General features: G+C 33.9%; 2 protein-coding genes and 1 long non-coding RNA gene across 4 annotated transcripts in view; 2 read left to right on the forward strand and 1 right to left on the reverse strand.

Annotated features, from left to right (window-relative positions):
• Window positions 1-9,465, reverse strand: part of spn-A (RAD51 recombinase homolog spn-A) — a 28,379-nt gene extending 18,914 nt beyond the window's left edge. The window contains exons 1-4 of the mRNA XM_067044819.1: window positions 9,231-9,465; window positions 5,983-6,120; window positions 3,490-3,699; window positions 575-783 (exon numbers count right to left, since the gene is read on the reverse strand). Coding sequence (XP_066900920.1) covers window positions 575-783; window positions 3,490-3,699; window positions 5,983-6,120; window positions 9,231-9,329 — 656 coding nt within the window. The 5' untranslated portion in view covers window positions 9,330-9,465. The remainder of the gene's footprint in view (window positions 1-574; window positions 784-3,489; window positions 3,700-5,982; window positions 6,121-9,230) is intronic.
• A 3,014-nt stretch (window positions 9,466-12,479) lies between these two features.
• On the forward strand, window positions 12,480-19,758 carry LOC106684567 (uncharacterized). Of its 2 annotated transcripts, none has more exons than XR_001343716.2 (3): window positions 12,480-12,560; window positions 14,188-14,368; window positions 19,358-19,758. It is a non-coding gene; the product is annotated as an uncharacterized lncRNA (long non-coding RNA). The 2 variants fall into 2 exon arrangements; XR_010842718.1 differs by lacking the exon at window positions 12,480-12,560 and adding an exon at window positions 13,504-14,097.
• Window positions 12,509-13,501, forward strand: LOC106684566 (uncharacterized). The gene has a single exon (XM_014426720.2). The coding sequence runs from the start codon at window positions 12,615-12,617 to the stop codon at window positions 13,422-13,424; it is 810 nt and encodes a 269-aa protein (XP_014282206.1). The 5' UTR covers window positions 12,509-12,614; the 3' UTR covers window positions 13,425-13,501.
• Window positions 19,759-23,719: the final 3,961 nt, after the last annotated feature.

The raw sequence follows: 23,719 nt of genomic DNA on the forward strand, positions 1-23,719 counted from the left end.
TTATTAAAAATTAGTGTAAAAAAAACATGAATAGCATCATACTTCACATCGATAAAAAGTTTTTCCATGATGAATTTAACACCAAAAACTGTTTTGACTCCAGGCTTGACAGAAAGAAGTGATATCATTTCTACAAAAATAAGAGAATAATTTCGGCTTTTTGAAAATATGATGAGAAGAAAACTAAAAAATACACATTTCATCAGCATTCCAAACTAGAAGTTTTGCAACAATCCAAAAGTCTGATATACATTCTGATTTCTGAAACAGATTGAACTTTGTCTGCCTTTTACACAACCAATCACTCCATGTAGTGATTGATACTAGACTGGCTTCTTTGAATGACCTAAATAAACAAATATTTTGTGGAATATACACCACTAATAAGTGAATGACCTTTACTCTTATATACCACCTATCCTTCAAACAAGTAGTCAGATTCTTTCTAGCTCATATGATACTAAACAACAAATATACAATTGTGATATTAAGTAAAAGGTTCACTGGTAAAACCAAAATAAATTTCATTACAAAACAAAGTACATGACTTTCTGATATAATTAGTAAGACATACCTAGATTCTGTCATAAGAGCAGCAGCAAGAAGTAAAAGTTGTGTTTGATGGTCAGAATTAAATGCTCTTGCAACAATTACATTATCAAGAACATCTGTGCTATTCATATTAAATCGTTTTGCTGTTTCGATAAGTCGTTCAGGCCGAAAACTACCTTCAGTATCAATATATATACATTTCCCTTCACCACCACCATCATCAATTGGAAGCTAAAGATAAAATGATAAATTAATAACAGAAGGTCATCACAAAAAATAAAAATATTACAAATATTTTACTACTAACAACATAATTGAATAATCAAATAAAAATTATTAAATTATTAAATTATTCAAGTTTACCCCTTTCATTAAATTTGCCACTAAAATAATCATAATTATCTTTCAGCATGAGAATAGATTCCCTAATTTCTATACCTAAACAAAATCCCATGTAATCAATTCCCACTACAAACCTCATGCCAATAACAGCATCCAATACAGATAATTTTGTTTTCCTATGTCAGCCCTTCACACCTAATTCATATCAACATGTAATGCCACGTCAACTCTATAGGCTAAAAAATTAATATATAATATAAACATTAAATTATAAATAAATTATATAACTAGTATTAGCACTGGCAGGTGGAACATGTCTGGCGAGTTCTATTTTTGATACCTCAAAAAATGTCACCTTTTTCTAATCAGAATGTGAATGTCAAGAGTAATTTACATCATCACCATCATTTGTCACTTATAACCAATCCCTGAGTGTTTATGCAATTATATATTTTGTTTTGAACCACTGATCGAAAATCTATATGAATCGGTGAAATTAACCAAGTTTTTTTCAGCATATTTGATAATAAATGTATATATTTGCATTATTTTGGTTGATTAAAAAAAATAGAAATAATAAATTAAAATGCAACAATGGAGACAAAATACTTGATTATAATTGAAGCTTCATATTCATTCAATTAGTACAAGGTGTTTGTTCAATTCAACAATACAACAAAGGCTACCTTCAATAATTCACTTCTAATATTAGGTATGGATTTTTTCATTTCCTGAAATTCTATTTCTTCTTTGTGTTTGCTTTAGGCATTACAATCCACTTCAAGCTGTGTTGCTTACTTTCTTAACAAGTGCTAATGTTTATTATTTTTAAAATGCCTTGTTGAAAAAGAAGTTGACGTCTTGTTTATTGCAACTATTCCTCAATAACTTAGTACAAGCAAAAAAAATCACATATCAACAACATGTCAAAACAGTTGAGTTCTATTGTTATTTTTATATCTGTTACGCATGTAACTAGATCAATAATTGTATAAACACATATTGATTAATAACATGATTCAAATGGAGTTGTTTAACTGAACTGGCTTCTCAGCTTTCATGATCTTCAGTGAATTTCTAAATTGTGATCTTGTACTTTTTTTTTTAATGTTTAGATCTAAACAACCACAACCAGTTAATAAATAATTCGTTTGCGAATATTTTGTGTTCACAGAACATTGCATTAATGAATTAGAACCTAAAAATGAAGCAAACCAATAAATAATGGGTAAAAAATGTATTTGAAAGCCCCTTCTAGCGTAATTAAATATAAATTAATAATAAATGGGAAACTATTATCTCCTCAACCTATGATTACAAGAAGATGAGGCACAAGGATTGAGGCTGCCATATTTTAAGTGGAATATTTAGAAACATTGAAAGCTGATATCCATAAAATTTTTGGAATAGAAGGAGATTAGGTAGAGTGTAGGAAAGGTATATGAAATAATCAATAATACAATGGTAATCAATAGCCTTACTTTCATTAATATTCATTTTAGTTTTATTTTAAGTAAACAGCAGCAATGTCAGGAAACAAATTTGTTGTTAGGTGAAAGTTTAAAATAATTAAAACAACTTATAGAAAGTATATGCATGTAGCAGGCCAAGTAGGAGAAACATCAAAAGAAAAAAATGGATGAGGTTTTATATCAAAAACTTGGAACTGACCATTCCAGAAGACATTAATATAATATTAAAAAGGAACAAATCAATTGTCTTCACCGACATTGAACAATTTCCTATAATTTTAAGGGTATACAAATTTGCACCCATGCATGTTTGTTGATGGTAGAAAGATCATTCTCAAATTATAAAAACATTTTAAATGACAAAAAATTATGGTTTACAAAATCAAATTTAGAAATACATCTTGTAATAAATTTGAATGAAGAACATATAGCTAATTGATACATTTGTGTTTTATTTATTTTGTCCATCTTGTCAGTCAATTTTTAAATACTACTTTAATATTTTAAATATTTTCTCACAGTATGTTTCTTATCTATTTACACACACATTTAAGCATTATTTGTTTCTTAGTTGTTAATAATAGTTTTAGTTATTTTTCTATTAATTTGTTTGATTTATTTATTGTTTTATTATTATTATTTATTGTCAAAAAGTTATCCTTTTTAAATCTAATTCTAGTTGTTTTTCTATTGTTAGTAATGGTAAGTTCTGGTTATTTTACTTAATAAAGAGTGTCATATTCTGTTTTTAACTGTTTAGTTTAATAGTCATGTTAATTATTTACATTTTTTGGTCAGTGAAAAAAAAAATAATTTGAAATAATTTTTATTTTATTTTTAATTTCTTTGGCATTGCTCTCTTTATTCAAAACCTTTTGTAGAGACATTAGGATATTGTAGGTACTTTTTTGAAGATTTGAACATTTTTAACTGTATATTTTACAGATTTTTATTGCTTATTTATTTTTTTTTTTTTTTTACCGCATAAAAATATAGACCTTGCTTATAACCAAACTTAAAATATGTATTTAATTAAATAAAATATTTTAAATACAATAATTCATTCAACTTTTTAAGAATAATCTGCATTTATAATTATTTTAATATGAAAATCGTTATATACCTGACAAGTAACAGCTAATGTGTGACAAATCTGAGTTTTACCGGAACGAAATTCACCAAATATTTCAGTTATCGAACCAGTTTCAATACCACCTCCTAAAAGACGATCAAGTTCTTTTGAGCCAGTTGTCAGCTGAACTAATTCTGAACGCTTTTGGTGCGCAGCTGTTGCAGTAGTAAATCCCATTGGAACAAATTTAGTTGCTTCAGCCTACATAATGGAGAAATAGTTAATTGTTGATGAAATAAAGTAATTTATGGTTGGTAGTGGGGTCAGTAAAACCTTACCATGCCCCTAATCATCATTTCCTTTAATTATTAGAATAACCATTACTTACCCATTTCTTCCTATAGATGCGTTTATGCACCAATAATATTTAGATTTTTGTTCTGTACAAAATTTTGATATATTTTTCTTCTTTGTTTTAATTAATTTGTAGAGTTTCACATTAATACATAAAATTTCAATGGCAATTTAAAAATTTGTGAAATAAATTTATATTACATATGATAACTTAAAAAAGTATAATCCAGAATGCTGAGAATAAGGAAAATCCCCAAGTAATAATTATAAATTCTACATTCATTCTAGGACATCTTCCTTAAGAACAATGACAATATACTAACAATAATAATAATAATGCAGGTAATATAAGTTGGACTTTGGAGCCATAGAAATATAAGAAAAAGTGTAAACATTTAAATTATTAAGAGATAAAAAAAAATTAATCATATTTATAAAAAAAAAGTACAGATAAAGCACCAACATATTATTTACTACAAACTAAGACAGAAATATATCTATTTATAATGCTTGGGGGACTGGAAGGAAATGGTTGATTAGTTAGGATTTGAAAGTGAGAATGGCATTGGAGTGATAAATGAAAGAGAAAATGAAATTTTAAAGAGATGAGGAAAGATCTATCAAAAGCTATGGTTTGTTAGACTAATGGATAGAAATCTGAAGCCCTAAGTTTTGCAAGAATGGACAGAATTGAATTCGATAAGATCAGAGCTGCATGATGGTCAGCAGGATTGAATAACTTGGAAGAGGAAGGATGCCAAAAAAAAAAAAAACTTACAATAACAAGGATTAAGGCACTTAAACTATTCATAAAGTCAAGGAATGATTTAAGATCCTAAAGATGAATTGTAAAAAGTAATTTATCAACAGTTTTAGTTTTCCTCAAGATTCTAGTAGTGGAATATTAAGGAAATAAGTAGGAGCGTACAGGTTTCAAATGAAAAAAAGGTGACAAAAGTAATTTAGCCACTTTAAAGTAGAGAAGGTACTATCAGATGTCTCAGAGACATGGTCTTTTCAGGAAAGTTTGGTCAAAAGCAATTCTAAGTAGTGGATGGTAAGATAGAATTTTCTATTTATTTAAGAACAGGATTGGAATATAAGGAACAGCTTTCATGAGGTGATCAGAAACCATTACAATTAATTTTGTCTTCTCTGCTACCAACTTCAGCTCATTATCAAATACTCAGGGATTTATTAAATCTAAAATATTTCTAGTTTTCTGTATGACTGGTAATGGGTTAGAAGGATAGTTGGAAACTGCCAACATAGATAAGGTATTAGGGATGATGTATGTGGAGAAAGTCATTAATATAAATAGAATGGAGGACAGAAGAGGGACACTACAGGAGAGAGATAGAATCTTGGATAAAAATAGTGCCTTTTTTGGAAAAGAAAATAATCTAAAAAGAATTAAAGTGCTTATAAACTACAAGGGTGAACCAATAAAATATAAAGGGTAATTCATTTGTATAAATTTATAGATAAATGTTATACACTAACGATACTTTTGCCATTTTTCAATGTAACCTCCTGCAAGACGACCACATTTTTTATAGTGATTTAGAAGCTTTTCTATTATTTTTGGATTAAGAACAAAATAAAGAGTGTTGTCAGTTTGTTTTGTACATCCTCCTCGATTTTTTTAATTCTTATAAATTTCCCTCCACCAACTGATTCAATCAGGGCAAAAGAAGAAACAAAAAGTAGTCAAAAGGGGACAAGTATGAACTAATGTCAAGTCAAGGATGTCCTCGAACTATGCCTTCTAATGTGTAAACATTTCTGAGGATTTAACGGAATAGCTTCATTGGTTAACAACATTATGATTATGTGTTGTGCAACAAATGGATGTACTGCTCAGTACAGAATAGAGCTCTTAACCAAGCCAGTCCCCCTCTCTTCACAAACCAATAACCCATCCCTTTCCATCATCTAACTCAGAATTGTGAGCAAAATAGTAAAAATTACCATTTATATTCGATTTGTCCTCATAATTTTTATTACCTTCAAAGAAAAGGAGATGGAAAAGAATTAGAATGTCTTTAACAAGTTAAATTTCAATAATGTTATTGTTATCAATATAATAATGGGTTAATGATTTTTTTAGAAGAGCTGTTATTACTTTTCAACCATATTTTTTATTATAAAGAGTACTGTTTTAAGAACATTAATGGAAATAATTTGTACCATTATTTTATCAGCTTTTGCTTCACTTATTCCTTTGATAGCCATTAAGTGCCTTTTTGGAGTAAATGCAATGGACTCGACAGTGTGATATCCAGCATCAATAAGTTTTTTAACATCACCAGCACTGATGTTTCCACCCTACAACAAATATTTTTATAATTAAAAATGGAAGATGTTTCGGGTGCGGTCAAATAAAAACTCAAACAATGATTAAACTATTTATACATACTTTTATAATAAAATAAAACTTTGAAAAAAAAAAAATGTATTTTCAAAACGTTGAACATGATAATTATAAATTTCATTAGATTCATAGCATAAATAAGTAATACAAATTGTACATCAAAACAGAAGAAGGAAATCACATTCAGCTGATAAGTAATATAGGAACTATTAAAAATACTAAATACAATATAAAGTATAATACTATTATCATCTTTTATAATAGGGATATAACTAAATGTAAATTACCATGGTGTAATTTCTATGGTCTAGATGAAGCTTTATAAATAACACGGATTTGTAAGAATGACCAAACAAAAATATTTGTATTTTAATTATCTAAATTGAGAAAATACAGCATTTGCCTTCAACTCATTTAGTAGATAAAAACTGGAACCCTGTTAGCAGAGGTTGGACATATAACAAATGTGTTCATTTTATTTTTTTATTATATTCTCAAAAATACACATGCATTATGTAAGAATATGATAGTATGAAGTAAATAAGGAAAAGGTAGTATAAAAGCTACAACAAGGAGGAATCGATTCTGATTACTGAATAATCACTTTTTGAGTGTTGCAGGATAGAATTACTCTGATTACCATTACCACAATAAGGTCTGAATGATCCTAAAAGTAAGTATGACGAATTTTAGAAAATTCTAAATCCCAATGTAATCAACACTCATCCCTAAAATAGACATTAATCTTGTTATAGTTGCTGTTAAAAGTTTAACTACAATATGAATTTTCAATTTGTTAAATAAAGATTGAGGTAAATAAATTTCAACTTAAAATTATAACTTGAAACTACTTATTTCAAACATTTCTCATGTTTCATGCAGTTTTATTACTTTAAAAATGTACAGTAGAATCTCATAAATCCGATTTCTTCTAGACCGACTTGTAACTCTGATTCCTGAAACATTTAACAGGCAGATTCACAATACTACTAAAAAACTATTCAATTGAACCCTCTCTACTGTTTTCATAGCTATTCCTTTACTGTTTTCATAGCTATTCCTTCAGTCTTGTTTAAAACTTGATCTGATGAAGTAGGATTATTTCAAACTAGATAAATGAGGAACTTTCCCAAACTTTGAAAATTACTCATGCATTTGAAAAGAAAGCTTTTGAGATTGTGTAAAAATACATTGAAGAACATAAAAACTCAACAACTGCTGACACTGATATTGAAAAAATGGAAAAATAAATCAAAATTAAGAGCATGGACATCAGGATTATTTCGAAAAAAAATTATTAATAAATAAATGTAGAATTTGTATAAAATAGTTGTATACTTTCATTAAATGTTACATAAACAGGTTTGTCAAGAGAGCATGTAAAATGTACATTTTGTAATAAATACACTTTTTAATTCTGATTCATTCCAATTCAATAATAAATTTAATATTTTAAAGATAATTAGACATCATTTCAATTTTATTATTGTAATTATACTTCAAAATCAACAGTAGATAAGGGATAATGTTACTTCCACTTATTAATTTATGAAACAACCTATTACCTGCTCCCTGCTACTGTACTGGTATTAGGAGAGAACTAGTGCAGCAAGTGGGCCTTTAGGTTCCATTTACCAGCCCAAATGACTAATTAGAGGTCGCCACCCTACTAACCAAAGCCAGAAAATTTAAATCTATCGCCATTAGCTCTAGAACTCCTCCAGGGTATTGGTCTACAATATAATCATTGTCCACTAATTATAAGCAATTGCATTTTTTTTTCATCTCCACACTCTCATCCAGCACAGGTCTGCCTCAACATTATTAAGCCATCTTAAATATAATTCCACACATTGACAAACTAGGAAGTTGAGTGATTTCTGTAATTATTAGAAAACCCATTGCCATAAAACAATTTAAGAAAAATAAATTTTCCATTTTTTGTTTATTATGAATTTATCAAGTTCAGTTGGTTTAATTATAATCTTAAAAACATAAACATCCCACAACTAAGATTAAGCAATGGTTAGGTAATTTCCAAAGTCTACTAGGCAGAGTTCCAAAAGTTATAGATATAATAACATAACAAATTACAGATATAATAACATAACAAATTACAGATATAATAACATAACAAAGGGGCAGGGGTCCCAGAACATTCAGTTTGGTTCGAATAGTTGTGGGTTTGAATACCACCAATTGAAACTTTGAGTCAAACAAAACTTATTTTACAACCCTGGGAAATGAATCTTGACATTCTCACTCTGCAGCTGACTAAGTCCTCAGTGGAGGACTTGAGCAATAAAAAAACAATACAAATTTAAGGGAAGTTAAGTTATCGTATCTCAGCTTGTTTGGTGTTACAAAACGTGTGAAGGAGATAAGTAGAAGGAAACAATAGGTTTAATATCATTCAAAGAGACATTTCAACTACTTTGGTCTAAAATGATTCGTGAAAATCAAGGAGAATAAAATTTAACAATTTTGTTTAGTTAGCTAAAAATTAAATTTCAAATTCTGCTTTGTTAAAAAAATAACTTAATACTTTTTCTAGAAAATTCTGACAAGTAAAACAGTCCTCTTCAGCAACCACACATAAGAAAAACGTAATGTAAGGGTGATTATGTGGTACCTGTTGCAACAGAGCAGTACCAATATTAACTATCAATTTTTTTAATATAGCTCATCAAAATAGGAGATTCTGAAGTATAAAAATAAAATTTCAGATTTTACCTTACTACTCAACCCATTAAATATTAGCTTAATTTTAATTTTAAAAGCACGTAATCTGTATTTAAAAAGTAAACTATCAAAATTTCCTATGCAGAATCCAAAAATCAAAAACCAGAATACAAAAATCAAACAAATTTACATACCAAGGGGATTATTATATTAAAAAGCTACACAATTAACAAAGGAATAAAAATAAAGCTAAAACAGACCGTTTATTGTTAAATGATAAATATTATACATCAACATATTATAAAATATTGATGAACAACATATTATAAAATATTGATGAAAATAAAACTTGTACTCAATTTAAGTTATTTTACTTCCTTACTTGTAATTTTGAAACGGGATGATAGCTGCATTCGTCATCTTCTTCCAAATTAGTCGCAACTGTATCAGCACAGCTGGACATTGATGTACTCAAAGCCATCTTCAATCTCAAATATAATAAATGTTAGCAAAAATCTTATCCCACAACAGAAACAATCACTGACTTTCGTTTCAAATATATGGCGGTAGAGTACAACATGAATAATCGATAGTGGAATAGACAATAGTTAAAATGTATAATACTTCTTTCGTAACTTGAAATTTTTTTCTTACAGACAATTCTTTGTCAAGGCATGTGTAAGGTTGGGGAACCGGCCTGAAAACAAATTAATTATTGATTTTCAGCTAAAACTTTTGGGAACGTTTCAAAATACATAGTATGAAAGAAGATATGTAGTTAAAATATGCAATCGTTATTTTGAACCAAATCTTTACTCAAAATTGTGATTTTAAAAAATTGAATAACTAATTTATATTAACCGATTGGATTTTTTTTTAATGAGTCAGAAATAATTATGGAATCACAAACTTTCAATTTTCTGACAAAATTTGATCAAAGTAGAGCGCTACCGACAGATCAAATTCGTTTAGATGTTTTCATTGATGCAAAGGATTGCATGTTTACTGAAAATTAAAGATCTCCCAAGACAAATCATTTTTCTGACAGAATTACAAGACAACTGTTCGAAGCTGTGAAGATGAATTTCTGTTTACAAAGAGCGGGGGATGCACATTTCAGTAATAATTCTTTAATTCATGTATATTTTTTCATATTGGTGCTTCGCTTATCTAAGAAAAACGTTTCAGTGTCTTTTTGAAATTGATGTACTTCAAAGATATTGACGTATACATAAATTTCTTTCCCTGCTGTGGTCCCTCTATAGACTGTCCTGAAGCTATTAGGGTTGTGGGAAAGTAACCACTGTCTATGGTACAATCTATAGAATACCTCAAATCAAGCGCAATATAATGTGCGAAATCCAAATTGGTGGTCAGGTTATATGTTTTTGTCAGTCAGTATGTTAAGAATACGTTCATGTTGTAATCTTTCAAAAATTTTGGAGTAGACTGAAAGAAGACTGATAGGTCTATAGCAATCGGGTCCATGTTTGTCTCAGTTAGGTTTACATATCATTAAAATCGTAGAGTATTTCCATTTTGGAGAAGATATAGGCCATTTGGATTTTTTTTTTCAACTTTTAATGCTTTCTTACTAAAACTGTCAAGTTCATGAATTAAATAACAGTACACTCTTATTCAAAAAGAGTACCTAACATTGTACATTCATACCAGAACTATGGATGAAATGACTTTTTAAGTTAGACGAAGATAATTTTCCCTAGTACTTACTATTTAGTTCTACAATCATTTCTCGTATGACCGCTTCTTTTCCATCCGACAAAGCTCAGCGAATTCATCAATCATACCAATATTTGCAGGAATTTCTCAAGGCTCTATCCTGCCCTCACTTCTGTACTTAATATTCGCACATGACTTGTTCATGAGTTTATAGTCAGATGGAATATACTCGCAATATAATGCAGAAGATGTATTTGGATCGTGATCGGAAATGATAAGTCATTGACGTCTTGGTGAAGGTGTGAGTACAGAAAGGAAATCATCATCGTCGTCACTTTCACATGGAGGGAATGGTCCACCTTCAAAAATTAAAAGTAGACCTCTTTCTGCAAAGTAAGGGTCATATGGGTGGTAACCGTGACACCGCTGCGAGAAGGCCTAGAATCACTTATGGTTTATAATAAAAATAAATGCAAAATAAGTGTAAATCTTACATTCCTTGCATGGGGCATGAGCACATGAACCTGGTGACTGGGTATACAGTGTTTCAGAGACACGTACTTTGCACCTGGTGGCAGGATATACGGTGTCCGACAGACACTTTATACTTTACAAGAACAGCGCTGGTTATTGTTCCAAGATAGCTGGAACAAAACTTAAGGTTACTATGCATTCTTGGAAAAGTGAGGGAAAAGGTATTGAGAGTTTGTGAGTCACAGTAGCATGCAGTCCTGCCAATATATTCTATAAAAATTCACTAAGTGTCTGTCAGACACTATACTCACTGAGGGTTATTAAAAAAACAATCTAGAAAATTCCACTTCAATCTACCAGCAGTTAAATGTACAGTGGCCTACAATTTAGGGAATCCAACCTCATCGCGAAGAATGAAGCATAGGCTGATCCATCCAAGATATTCTGGTATGGACTCTTTATTTATTTTTATTATTACCTTTATTTTATTTTACTATACTTTTTTTTTCTTTATCTTTAACTATTTTTTAAGTCATTATTTTTTTTTAATAATTCCATGAATAACATTTTTATTTATCGTTTGTTATTTTCTCTGAAATATTAACTTTTTTTATATAATTAATCTTTATTATTTTTAATTACAATTGCTCATGGTTATGGCATTGCAAATAGTTAGGGGTGTTTTTTGCACGAGTCTATACCTCCCCCCTATAGAGTGACGTGACGGCCGTGCGGGCTGGGGCGCAGGTCCCAGTGCACTCGGTTCGGAACGTTGTGGGTTCGATTCCCACATGGGGCAGTTAACATTCACTTTTCGGCGGTCCAGAAGAATGAATCTTGACACTCCCATCTTGGTTAGTACGCGGCGACAACTAAGATAGCCGTCAGGGGTTGAAAAAGGACCACTAGGCCCACTTTCTGGACTTGTTTCCCCTCACAAAAAAAAAAAAACTCACTAACTGTTGAAATAACCATTTAAGGGCCAATCCGGCCGACCTGATAATAACGAAATAAAATAATAATAATAAATAAGAGTTTACTTTCCAGACCTGCAATAATTAATTGAGTGATATGCATAAACTCATCAACTCATAGGCATTGTAAATTATTTTTGGTACTATTTTCAAAACAAGCATCATCGATGGAAACTTTTGAAGTTAAGTCCTATTTAAAGAACACAGAAAGTTAGTACAGGCCTGACCTTTTCTGAAAAAAGGTTGTTTATCCCTGTAATTATGATATAATTACAGTCGTAATAATTACGAATTTTTGAAAATTCAAATACATTTGAAGTGGGAATTTTTAATTTTTGGAGGTAAATAAATTTTTAATTTTTTTCACTCGTCCAATTATTTTATTTTATTTTTATTAATATTTTTTTATTTATTTTTTTCATCATTATTTTATTTTTTATTTTTTTTTGAGCATATGTTATTCTGTGATAGGTTATTCTGGCAAATAAGTGTAGTTTGGGTTGGTGTCACAATGCTGCGCTTGAGAGCCAAATACATTAGTGTTAGGTTATGGTGTAGTGATATTACTTATGATTTTAGTGACAGTAAGTTAGATAGTCAAAGTTATTATAAGTGTGTGTGATCTGTTATTCATAATAATGACACAGAATAACAACTATTCTATTAATGACTTTGAGATAAGTAGGTTATTAGGAAAAGGAATTTTTGGGAATGTCCACTTAGCTAAATCCAAAAGGGATGGTTTGCTTGTGGCCATTAAAATGTATGAAAAAAGAAAAGTAATTGAAAAAAAAATGGAAAAGGAGCTGTTTTTTGAACTGTATCATCAATCTCAAGCAATCCACCCTCATGTTACTAGAATGTATACTTTTTTCCATAGTGAGGACATGTTATACTCTGTTTTGCAATGGTGTCAATATGGGTCATTATTTAATCTGATGAATAATTATAAATTTAGGAGGCTTCCTGAAATGTTGGCTATCCGTTATATTTATCAAATTGCTAATGGCCTTAAGTATTGCCATATTCTTGGTTTTCTGCATGGAGACCTGAAGCCGGAAAACGTTCTTCTTCATTCTGATGGAGTTGCAAAAATTAGTGATTTTGGACTGTCATGGCCCTTAGACGGTTCTGCGTTTCTCCACAGAGGCTCTTATCGTGGTACTTTGGAATATATGGCACCAGAACTCTTGAACAAGAAGTCATACAGTGAAAAGATTGACCACTGGTCATTAGGTGTTATGTCCTTTGAGTTTCTGGTTGGTAAGACTGCATTTTATAGCAAACGTAAGCAATTGCTTATCCAACGAATATTGGATTTGAACTTAAGATTTCCAGAAATTGTGACTGAGGAAGCTAGGAATCTCATTAGCAATTTATTAAGGCTTGAGCCTGAAGAGAGGCTTACTTTACATGGTGTAATGACCCATAACTGGATTAGCCATTAGCTAGTAGGAAGTTTATTGTTATAAAATTATGGCAATGTCAATTAAATAATGATTTTTGAGCCTAATCATTATTTTAAAGCAGAAAGGTAAAATGTATTTTCAGAATTTTAATATTATCCATAAATGTGTTTAATATAAATAAATGTGGAAATATAAGTTTTAGGGAGAAATTTTATCAGTCTCTTACTTTCATACTAAACTAAATGTCTGATATGTTTGTAATTATGTTTTCTAAATCAAAGGAGATTTTGGTACTTGTTCTCAAGTACTACTCCTATACAGAGCATGGGTGTGTACAAAATAAGAAATTAGTCAACCATTTTTATCATTTATAACCTGCTATCTTAAAGTGATTTGTATTTATAAAAATTTAGGTACCGATTTCGACTGAAAAGGTTTTGTGTATCTCTTGAGTGAGTTTAGTGAGCAAGTAGAAGTCAACAGCTGTGATGTAATTAAAACACTAGTGATAATTGTGTTGAATATAATCCAGAATAGAACATTGTGTAAAAGAGAGTACAATATGCTCACTCAGCATGTTAGAGTAGAGCTTCCTAACTGTTACTGCTAAAAATTTTTAATTATTTAAATAAAACACTACAATTATTCTTAAAACTCATTCTAGTAATTGGTTACTCTTCTGGATATTCTTTGCAAATGACAACAGTAAATGGTAATACATTTGTTTAGTTTTAACAAATATCCAAATTGTGATGTGTTCACAGTTTTATTGTTAGTAATTGAAATAATGTTTTCTTTACAGATGATAAAACTATTTTATAGAAAAAATTCCAATCTCAATTTACAATCAGTTGCTCGTACCGCAAAGTGAAACAGTGAAAAAGAAGGAATGCAACACTGGCATCCCAACTTTGGTCAAGCCTCTCCAGTTGCAGTCCGATAATCATCTCCAGTTTCAGGATAACCTAAAACGACCAGAAAAGGTGATGGCTCTGAATATTATTTTATTGGTGCAGTGCGCACATCATTTTCACCATAAAAATTTGTATTAGGGGTTTCTCAATATTTTTTTTAGTTTTTATTTATTTATTTTTCCAGTATGCTGCTGGGTCATGGATTTGTGGCTTTTTCACCATAAAGGTTTTGGCAGCCCAATAAAGCATAACAAACTTCAAAACCCTCGTCACTGAAATTTTTTCTTATGTCCTCGAGGCGAGGGCGATCATATGAGGGATTGGGTATTACATCTGACTCAAAGCAAGATGAGCACCAAGGATTATCTCTTACTTCGATTCTTTGGAGATGGGTACCCAAATAATCATGGCTTGATAGCAGCAAATATGACGGGGAAGGTCAGATTGTAACCAATCACTTGGGCTGATGTGGGCTGCCCATGGCTTCCCTTCTGTAGACTCTTAATAAATTTGCTGCAGTTTATTTCTGTGGGTTGAATTGATGAGACTTTTAGTTGCAAACTAGTGGTTGCGTGAGGGATGGGCATTTGGGATCCTTTGGCTAAGGTGTCGGCCTATTCTTTCTCTCAGATTCCTATGTACAAAGGTATCCATTGCAGAACTACGGTAATACCCTTTATGAAAAGCTTTTCTAGAAGTCATCTTCTCTCCAAAACCTCATTTTAGTTTATCGGCCCATTGTTGCAAAGGCTGACAATGGCAGTTTGTGATCGAATGAGAATAATGGTCCTTGCAATATTCTCAGCTATTAGCATGTCCAGAGCCAGAAAAACAGCATGGATTTCCCCATTAAAGCTGCTGGCAAGGCTACCAACAGGTGCGGAACTACATCTCAACACTGAGTACACACTCGTTCCTCTGGTTTCCTCTTGCTTCAATTGCTGATCCGTCGGTGTATTCATTGTTCATTCTTTCTCTAGTAGTTAGGTGTACAAAGTTTCCAATGCAGTGGCCTTGAGCTTGTTTGGCAGAGCATTCTGCTTGGAGACTGGCAATGTTAGCCTTGTGTAATAGCTGGCCGTGTAGAGAGGAATCAAGTCTGAGCTGATGGGAACTGTTCGAGTCTCTGAAGGGACTGGACAAGGCAGTACTCTTCCTCAAGGATTTAACTTTTGATAGAAATATGGCTTGTGTGACCATTCGTCCTGTAGCTGGTGTAGATGTAAGTCAGAATAGGATTTAGCTCCTCTGGATGTGTTCACTGATGGCTAATGCAGCCAATTCTCGTCCATATTTTTTAGGTTCAATTTCCAGTCTGAAGCTTTGTTGCTGTAATAGGCACTGACTAGATACCACCTGTGATTATTCTCAGTGCATGGTTCTGAGCGATATCAAGCATTTTAGCTGTTAAATCAGAAACAGTCACCAACAGCTCACCTCCGTACTCTATTGTGAGTCTCACATACCTGACCTACATAGGCACATCCTGGGCGGCTCCCCATCGGGTTCCTGTTAGCCTCTTCCTGCTGACGATTGGACCTGCTGTCCAACCTCCTGATTCCCTTTGATGCGTTATTCTCAGCATGAGTACTCTTTGTTAACTGGGTATCCAGGATGATACCCAGATAAGTGGTGCAGTTTGTTTGCCTCAACTCATTACCATCAAATGATAGATGGAATGTCTCTCAGTCAATAGAGTAAAAAGTTGGAATTCAATCTTCAAGGTGTTTATTTCCATATCATTTTGTGATACCCAGTTTGAAAGATGCATCAGTGCTCTCAATATGTACAAGGCCAACTTGAGGGCAGGGATGTTATTTGATGTTGCCTAGATGACCAAGTCATCCGCATACAATGCATGGAATGCTGGAACAGAGGACACCACAGAAATCACATTATTAATCATTATATTGAAGAGTGTCGAGCTTAAGACTTACTCCTACTGTACACCATTTTGGATTTGTTGAAAAGATGAAGTTTCCTCCCAGTAATGCACTCTGATGAATCTTCTCCCAAGAAAAGACCTGAGTGAAGCAGTCAGTCGACCTCTCAGTCCCAGGTTATATAGTTTCTGCACTAGAAACTTCTGATAAATTCTGTCAAAAGCTGTCTTGAAATCTAAAAATTATAGCCTGGGTACTCTGATTGTGATGGAAACCATCCTTAATTTGCTGAGTTAAGCGACGCTTCGTGGTGCATCTGTTCTTTCTGAACCCTGCCTTTTCGGTGGACAAAAGATTATCAGTCCAGATACTGTTGCAGGTGCCCCAGCACCAACCTCATATATCTTTGAAAAGACACTCATAAGTGCAATTAGCTGGTAACTTGATGGGTTACCTAAAGGTTTGCCTTTCTTAAGAATATGTACAATTTCAGGAAAGTGCATCTGCCATAGCAGGTTAAGAAAGGTTGTAATTTTATGCTTGGTTTTAGCATAAGTCCATCTGGGCCAGCACTTTTTTCCTTCTTCGTGCTTCAAAGCACCATATCTATCTCACTCCAGGAAAATTCTTTATTAAACAGCTCGCGCTCTTCCTCATGTGAACACACTGGAATCCCAGTTGTTTTCGGTTCCTTAGTTTTTGTCTTTGGTATAAAGTTGCTTACTGCTCTGAAGTATTTACATAGGAAATGCACATTATCCTGGTTAGAAGTTAAACTAGTTTCACCTTTCTTGACTGGATTTTCCATTATTTAATCGAGAGAAAAGTATGTAATATAACACTGTCTTTGCTAAAGTCCAATTGTGCTGACAAATTCTAAAGGCACCATTTTTTACTGCAATTGTCTCCCTCTTCAGATGGCTTACTTTCAGCTGAAGAATGACTTAGCCAGCGGGGTTTTGAGATGTACAGAATGTTTCTGCAGCTCTATCTTGTTCGATTTTCTTTGCTTTTAGATCCTCATTCAAGGGCTGGTAGTTCTTGATCTGACCTTGCGGGGCACTCTGATATGCAGCTTTTATTATGGCCTCTGAGATGTTCTTCAGGGATTTCTCTAGTACTTCAGTCACCATATGATTCATTCACGAGTTGGTCAGATGCAATAGCAAACTTAGTCCAATTAGCCTTTTTCATGTTCGTCCTCTTTTTCTCTTTGGACATATATGGGCCAAAATTGTCATTAGTAACCAGGATACTCTGGCCAAAGGCTCCAGGTAGAGGACGAAAAGAGAGAGAAACACATTTGAGGCTATTGATGAGTGAACAATGGTAGGTTTTTCATCTGAAGCTGCCATTTACTCTACCTGATATTTGTCAATAAAATTCTACCAAGTTTTTTCCTCAGATCCTATGTGGTTATAATCCCATCTGGTTGATGGAACATTCAAATCGCCTAGGAACATGGAGTGGCGATCCCATGTATCCTTGATTCCGGTGAGAGAAAGGTTGTTGAGTGGAGGGTTTTACACAAAAAAAGAGATGTTGTTATGAACTTCCTTTCCAAATTTTTATTTAAAATTGTTTGAGTTTGTCAATGCTGCACATCTTTGTCCTTATTGAGAACTGCAAAGTTAGGTTTGACTTTGCTGCTACCATAATCCCTGATAAGCCCGGGCGGCTTCTGGGGAGGACGTAGTTCTGGTTGCCATCATATCATAATTCCGCAATTTTGTCAGTTGCAGCTCTTGCCTCTACGATTATTTAGATCTCAGTATTGCTCTTTTTTCATATGCAACTGGAGCTCTGTAAACTTAGCATCGGTAAGTCCACCAGCACCAGATGGTCTATGATTGGTTTTTCTTCTTGATTGCCCTTCATAAAGGTCGTTGAAATTTATACAGCTTATAGTGTTCTGTAATGATGGGCCACCTTGCAGTGATGGTGTATATATTCAGTATCTTACATACAATCAGCCGCATAAAAAAATAAAGACGTCCAGAGGCTTGGCGAAGATGAGTATACTTGACCCCCCTAATTTCTTGAGGTAAAAATAAAAAATATCAACTTTTTCCATGTCAAGGATACAAAGTTTAAGATAATATAATAAAGCTGTGTGCATATAGATCATACCATTGTAAAAACCGACACATATTTACATCACAATTTAAATGAAATATCGTTACATAAGCATTATAAAAAAATGATAAGGACATTTATAGTATATGAGGTGCTCTTAGCTATTATTTTCATGTAAATAATTGATTGATGTCCTTCACTTCCTTTGTTCTGCTGCTACCATGAGATCAGAAACTGGTTAAAGCTTAACAACTTTATTTCAGCTCCCAAAATTCGTCATTATTTTGTAACTAACATCCATTTCTTTATACTCAAATTTTTTTTTTTTTTATCAAGTTCTTACATAATTTTTTAGGGCGGGTTTCACTGAAGAAATCCCAATCATATCATTTAGATGGGAAACCAGAAAGTGTGCTGCCATACTATGAGGGATGGCATGACTTTCACCAGTGGAGGTTTACCAGGTATACTGGGAAAAGAATTCACAAGTTGACATTGCTCATCCTATTGTGCGGCTACCCTGGGGCAATATTAAGTAGGGTTCAGGTTTACTTTGGTTGTACTTTTACACTCTCAGTGTCTTTATTCTTTTAAAAATTCTTTGTAGTAAATATTTCTCCGTAGGCCACAATTCTAGGTTTATGTTATTATAGAAGAAAAACACGTTTTTCAAGCCTATTGTAGTAGTTATCTGCAACCAAATTTTTAGTTTTTCATAGCTGACATAGATGCCCTAATCAAGATCTTAAGCAATTTTTTTTATTTGGTACTTAACATCCTTATGTTCTCCAAATTAGAGCATGAAAGACGGATTATCTTACTGGTTACCAACCTATTCTAGCCAAAGTGGTCGAATTCAAGATCTATTCCTTGGATCTGCCACAAAATAAAAGTTAACCAGCTGAGGGAAGGTTTAAACTGGTACCACTTCTGAGAGGAGAAATTTTAATTTTCCAATATCATCAGTTATTGATCTATTTGCCTTCGAAAAGGCAAGAATCCATTTTTTTCTCCTGTACAGATTCACATCCATCTTTAACAATAAAACTAGTAAATTTGCTTTACTTTTGATAATTCATGTATATTTTTTTGATTTTAGGGTTCTATTTTTCAAGGACCAGACAAGATCGCCAAAGTGCTAATTCAGCTAAAGATGACCATTTCATACTGCTCTCTGCCTTAAGACAGAGATTTTAAATAGTCTACCAGTTTGAAATGAATTTCATTTGGCCAGAAACATGCTGATTTCAGGTTTAACAATAAGATACCACCTTTGCAAAGTGAATCTGACTCCCCAGATACACACCAACTGGTCTACTTCACACCGGACAGCATAGATTCACCTGACATGAATTATCATAGTAGTATGCAAACAGGACAATCTGACATCGTATATTTTATAGAATTTCATAAATATAATTTTTGTTCAATGCTAGTATTTTTTGTTTATTTATAAAAGTTCATTAAAACCATAAGTTTCCTTTTATATTTTTTTTTCTCTATTTTACAAACTATGATTACTTTAGTGTTAGTCTTTTAGTAACAATTTAGCTTTAATAGTATTTAAAAAATGTTTTAAAAAAAGTATTATTGTATAAATTTTATTTGGATTTGTTAACTGTTGTTTTAATACTCCTTATTAAATTTGGTTATTTGACTTATAACATTGTACAATTTTGCACAAATCTGAAATAGTTAACTGTGTTTTACAGAATTTTATAAGTATAAGTTGTGTTCATTGAAAATATTTTTGATATTGAATATATTTGAAGACTCATACAATAAGCAATAAGCTTATGTAAGTAATACCTCTGAAGAGAAGAAGAAATAGACTCCAAGAGTGCCCACAGGGGATGAGAGAGAGGAGGTTATAACACTGGCATTAAACTATTTTTGGAGTAGATACAAAAATTGACCTTTCTGGATGGATGGAGAGAGGGGAGGGTGTTTTTTTGAAGAAGGAATTAAAAAAAAAAATGTGAATCAAAACTAAAATTATATACAATAATTGATGTATTGCATTATTTTATAAAAATTAAGTTCTTTTTTTTTTTTTGATTTGGCACAAAAACACTAGGGCCAGTAAGGCCTATTGTGGGCCAATTACAAGCTCGCCAGTGCTGCAATCAGCATCAGAGCACTGCGGTAAGCTGATTAGAGCTTAAGTTTGGTAGATTCCAAGAATTTTAAGTATCTTAAGGGGTTGATCAGCTTGCACTGCTTGGGATCCACCATATGATCCACCCCGAACAGTGCAAACCTCACCCTTGCAAACCAGTCACACCAACAAATAATATGATAGGCCGTCTCATGCTCAGCATTGCTGAATCTACACAAGGGTGACTCTGTTAGCTTGAGGTTAAACATATGTTTATTTAATCTACAGTGACCTGTATAGATTCCTGTGATTATCCTAAGAGAGGTCCTGTCCAGCTGAAGCAATTCATCCCCTACGGGGTTCTTCAAGGAACAACTTAGCCTGTCAGTCTTTTATTAAGCCAATGACACTTGGTTTTTAATCCATAAGCCGCCTTTATGCCAAGAGCAATAGCTTAGGCTAATGCCACACACAGAGGCTCCGATGTGAAAAGAATGGTTTCACAGAGGACGACATAAGCTGTGAAGAGGGGAGTGAGTTGGCTGCTAAGCCCAGGGGTGGTGCGGCCACACCAACTCCCCTCTAGCCTTCCATGTCAGAGGGAGGACTCAAGTGATGAGTCCACTCTACTTCAGTCGACCTCGTCGATTGAATCAGAACAAGGAAGGCTACAGCTAATAAGACACAATAAGGTGGCCCGAGCAGCATGATACCCAGAGTGGAATGAGAGGTGTCAAAGGCTGCCAACATAGACTGGGCAAAACAAAAGAAGAAGCTCTATAGAAAGAGGAAAAGGAGGGAGGAGGCCTTACAAAGGAAGGCTGTCAGACTGAGGCGCCAAGCTCCTTCTTCTGAACAGGCTACCCAAAGGCAGATTCTACTTACAATGAAGAGAAACCCGAGAAATACAGACTGGGGTCTCTACAGAGAGAGGCTGGAAGACGACTCACCCTATGCGGTGGAAAGACTTTCCAGATCACAGCTAGCCTATTTGAAAGAATGCTTATATCAGCCTACGAGGAGGCTTGTCCATTGAAAAGGGAGCCTAGTAAAAAAGTCAGATGGTGATCAATCGAATTGACTAAGCTACAAAAAGACACAAGAAAAACCTATAATAAAGCTTATAAAACAAAGTTAGAGACGGACTGGAATGTATTCCGGGCTGCTTCAAATAAGTATAAAAGAGAATTAAGAAGACATAAACGAGATGGCTGGATTGGAAATCCTGCTTTCCCTTGTACCACTCCACTTATTGATTAAGGGGGAAGCGGTATTAGCCTATCTAAGAATGAGAGAAAATAGACAGTGGACAGAGACAGGAGAAGCTACTGGTCACGCGACAATAGCTAAAGTGGCGAAAAGCGAGTTACCAATACTACAATACCGCTCATCACTTCTAGATAAAACACCCGTTTTAGATAATAAGGTTAGTTACTTACACCCAAAGTTGGAGGATTGGGTACAGGGTTTAGTGGGAATCCCAGGAGATTATCTGCCCTGTTTCACTGACGGATCGAAAATGGATTCGGCAGGACTAACGGGGGCAGGGGTGTACATTGAAGAATTAAGCATAGAACTAAGCACTTGGCAAGCACTCGAATGTCTTTCAGGCAGAAGTGCTTGCAATCTTGTCTGGAGCTTTATGCCCCAAAGTCACTAGCTGTGAAAGGACTGGTATCACCATCTTTGCAGATAGTCTGTCTGCCCTTCAAGCCTTGGAGTCACCTCTAATTTAGGAAGAGAGTGTAAAGAAGCCTTAGAATCATTAACGTGCTTGAAGAAGCTTCTGCTTGTGTGGGTCCCAGGTCAAAAGGAAATCACAGGTAATGAAAAAGCTGATCAGCTTGCTAAAAACGGGGCTGAGCACCCTCCTATAGGACCAGAACCATTCCTAGGCATCTCTAAAAGTCATCAGAGAAAAGCAGTTCTTGATTGGACATGGAAGAAAGCCGGTAAGGAGTGGAGGGACTATAGGGCTGAGACAGGCCAAGATTTTAATAACTAAACCCTCTACTTCTGAAACTAAGTGGCTGCTAGGCCTTAACAGAAACGAATTCCGATTATTAATAAGAGTCCTGACAGGTCACTGCAGACTTAAAAGACATCTTAAGATATGTGGAGTAGTTCATGATGAAACCTGCTGGTTATACAGACAGGCCCCAGAGACTTACATTATATAGCAGACTGTGGTAGGTATGCGTCATTAAGATACAGGCTATTAGGCTCTGATAGCATTAAAGGAAATGAGGCTTCCTCTATAGATTGGAAGTCCCTTTTGAATTTCATTAGAAAGACGAAAAGGTTCGATATAGAAGATAAGATACACAAAGAGTCATTCCATTGGTTTGTCTTGGCGATGGAAAAGGACCAATAGGCCCACTTGCCGGTTGTAGCCTGCTGTGTTTAGGGTTGTTAAAAGAGAATCAACCACCAAGCACCACAGTAAAGGAGATAGCACCCCAACCTGCGGGCATCCCCCTTTGGGCCTCAAAGTGTTTTAGCTCCAATTTCAGGATCCTTTGGTCCAGCATGGAGGTTATCCATCCGGATACAATAGGATCAATTCTTCTGTCCCTTAGCACATTATTAATAACGCTATAGGGAGTCTTGCCAAATGCACCTTCAATGTCTTCGAACTGTGAACTCTTTTTTTTCAACTGATCTTTCGATCGTAGAGACCAAATTGTGTAGGGCTACCTCGCAGGATTTCCCTACTTGATAGGCAAATTGTCTGGTATGTATAGCATTTGCAAATGATTCCTGTTCTCTTATGCATCTATCCACGATCTTTTCCAATGTCTTCATTAGAAAGGGTGTGAGACATACTGGTCGAAAAGCTTTAGGATCTTCATAAGAATTCTTCCCTGGTTTGGGTATATAGCCCACCCTGGATGCCTTCCATCTAGTTAGGGTGTATCCAAGTACTAAGCTACCTCTGAGGAGTTCAAGAATATGTGTCCTGATCACTGGTAGGCCTTTCTGCAGCAAGGCGGGAATGATTCCATCAGTGCCAAGTGATTTTAATGGCGATAAAGCCAATGAACCCGGTGACTGCCCCTTCGCAACGGCCAGGCCACTGTGTTTCGGTGGCTGACCTCTGACTGCCGGCTCCGTTGGGAACCCGACAGCCACCGCCACTGCACCCCGTATCGTTCCCATTACACTTGAGCGAGGTATATGGGTAGGAGCTTTCCGGCAGCCTGTGTTTTGAGCCTGACAGCCTGGGTATACCCGGATGGCATATCAACGGCCGAGAAACATGAAAAACCCTTAGAAAAGGAGAGAACACGGATATAGTTGAAGAGAGAAAGCTAGTATAATATATATAAGTTACAGTCAGCTGGTACTTCGATGTCAGCTGAC

The sequence above is a fragment of the Halyomorpha halys genome, unplaced genomic scaffold, assembly GCF_000696795.3.
Source record: "Halyomorpha halys isolate HHAL.00 unplaced genomic scaffold, Hhal_1.1 Scaffold592.1, whole genome shotgun sequence".
NCBI classification, from domain to species: domain Eukaryota; kingdom Metazoa; phylum Arthropoda; class Insecta; order Hemiptera; family Pentatomidae; genus Halyomorpha; species Halyomorpha halys.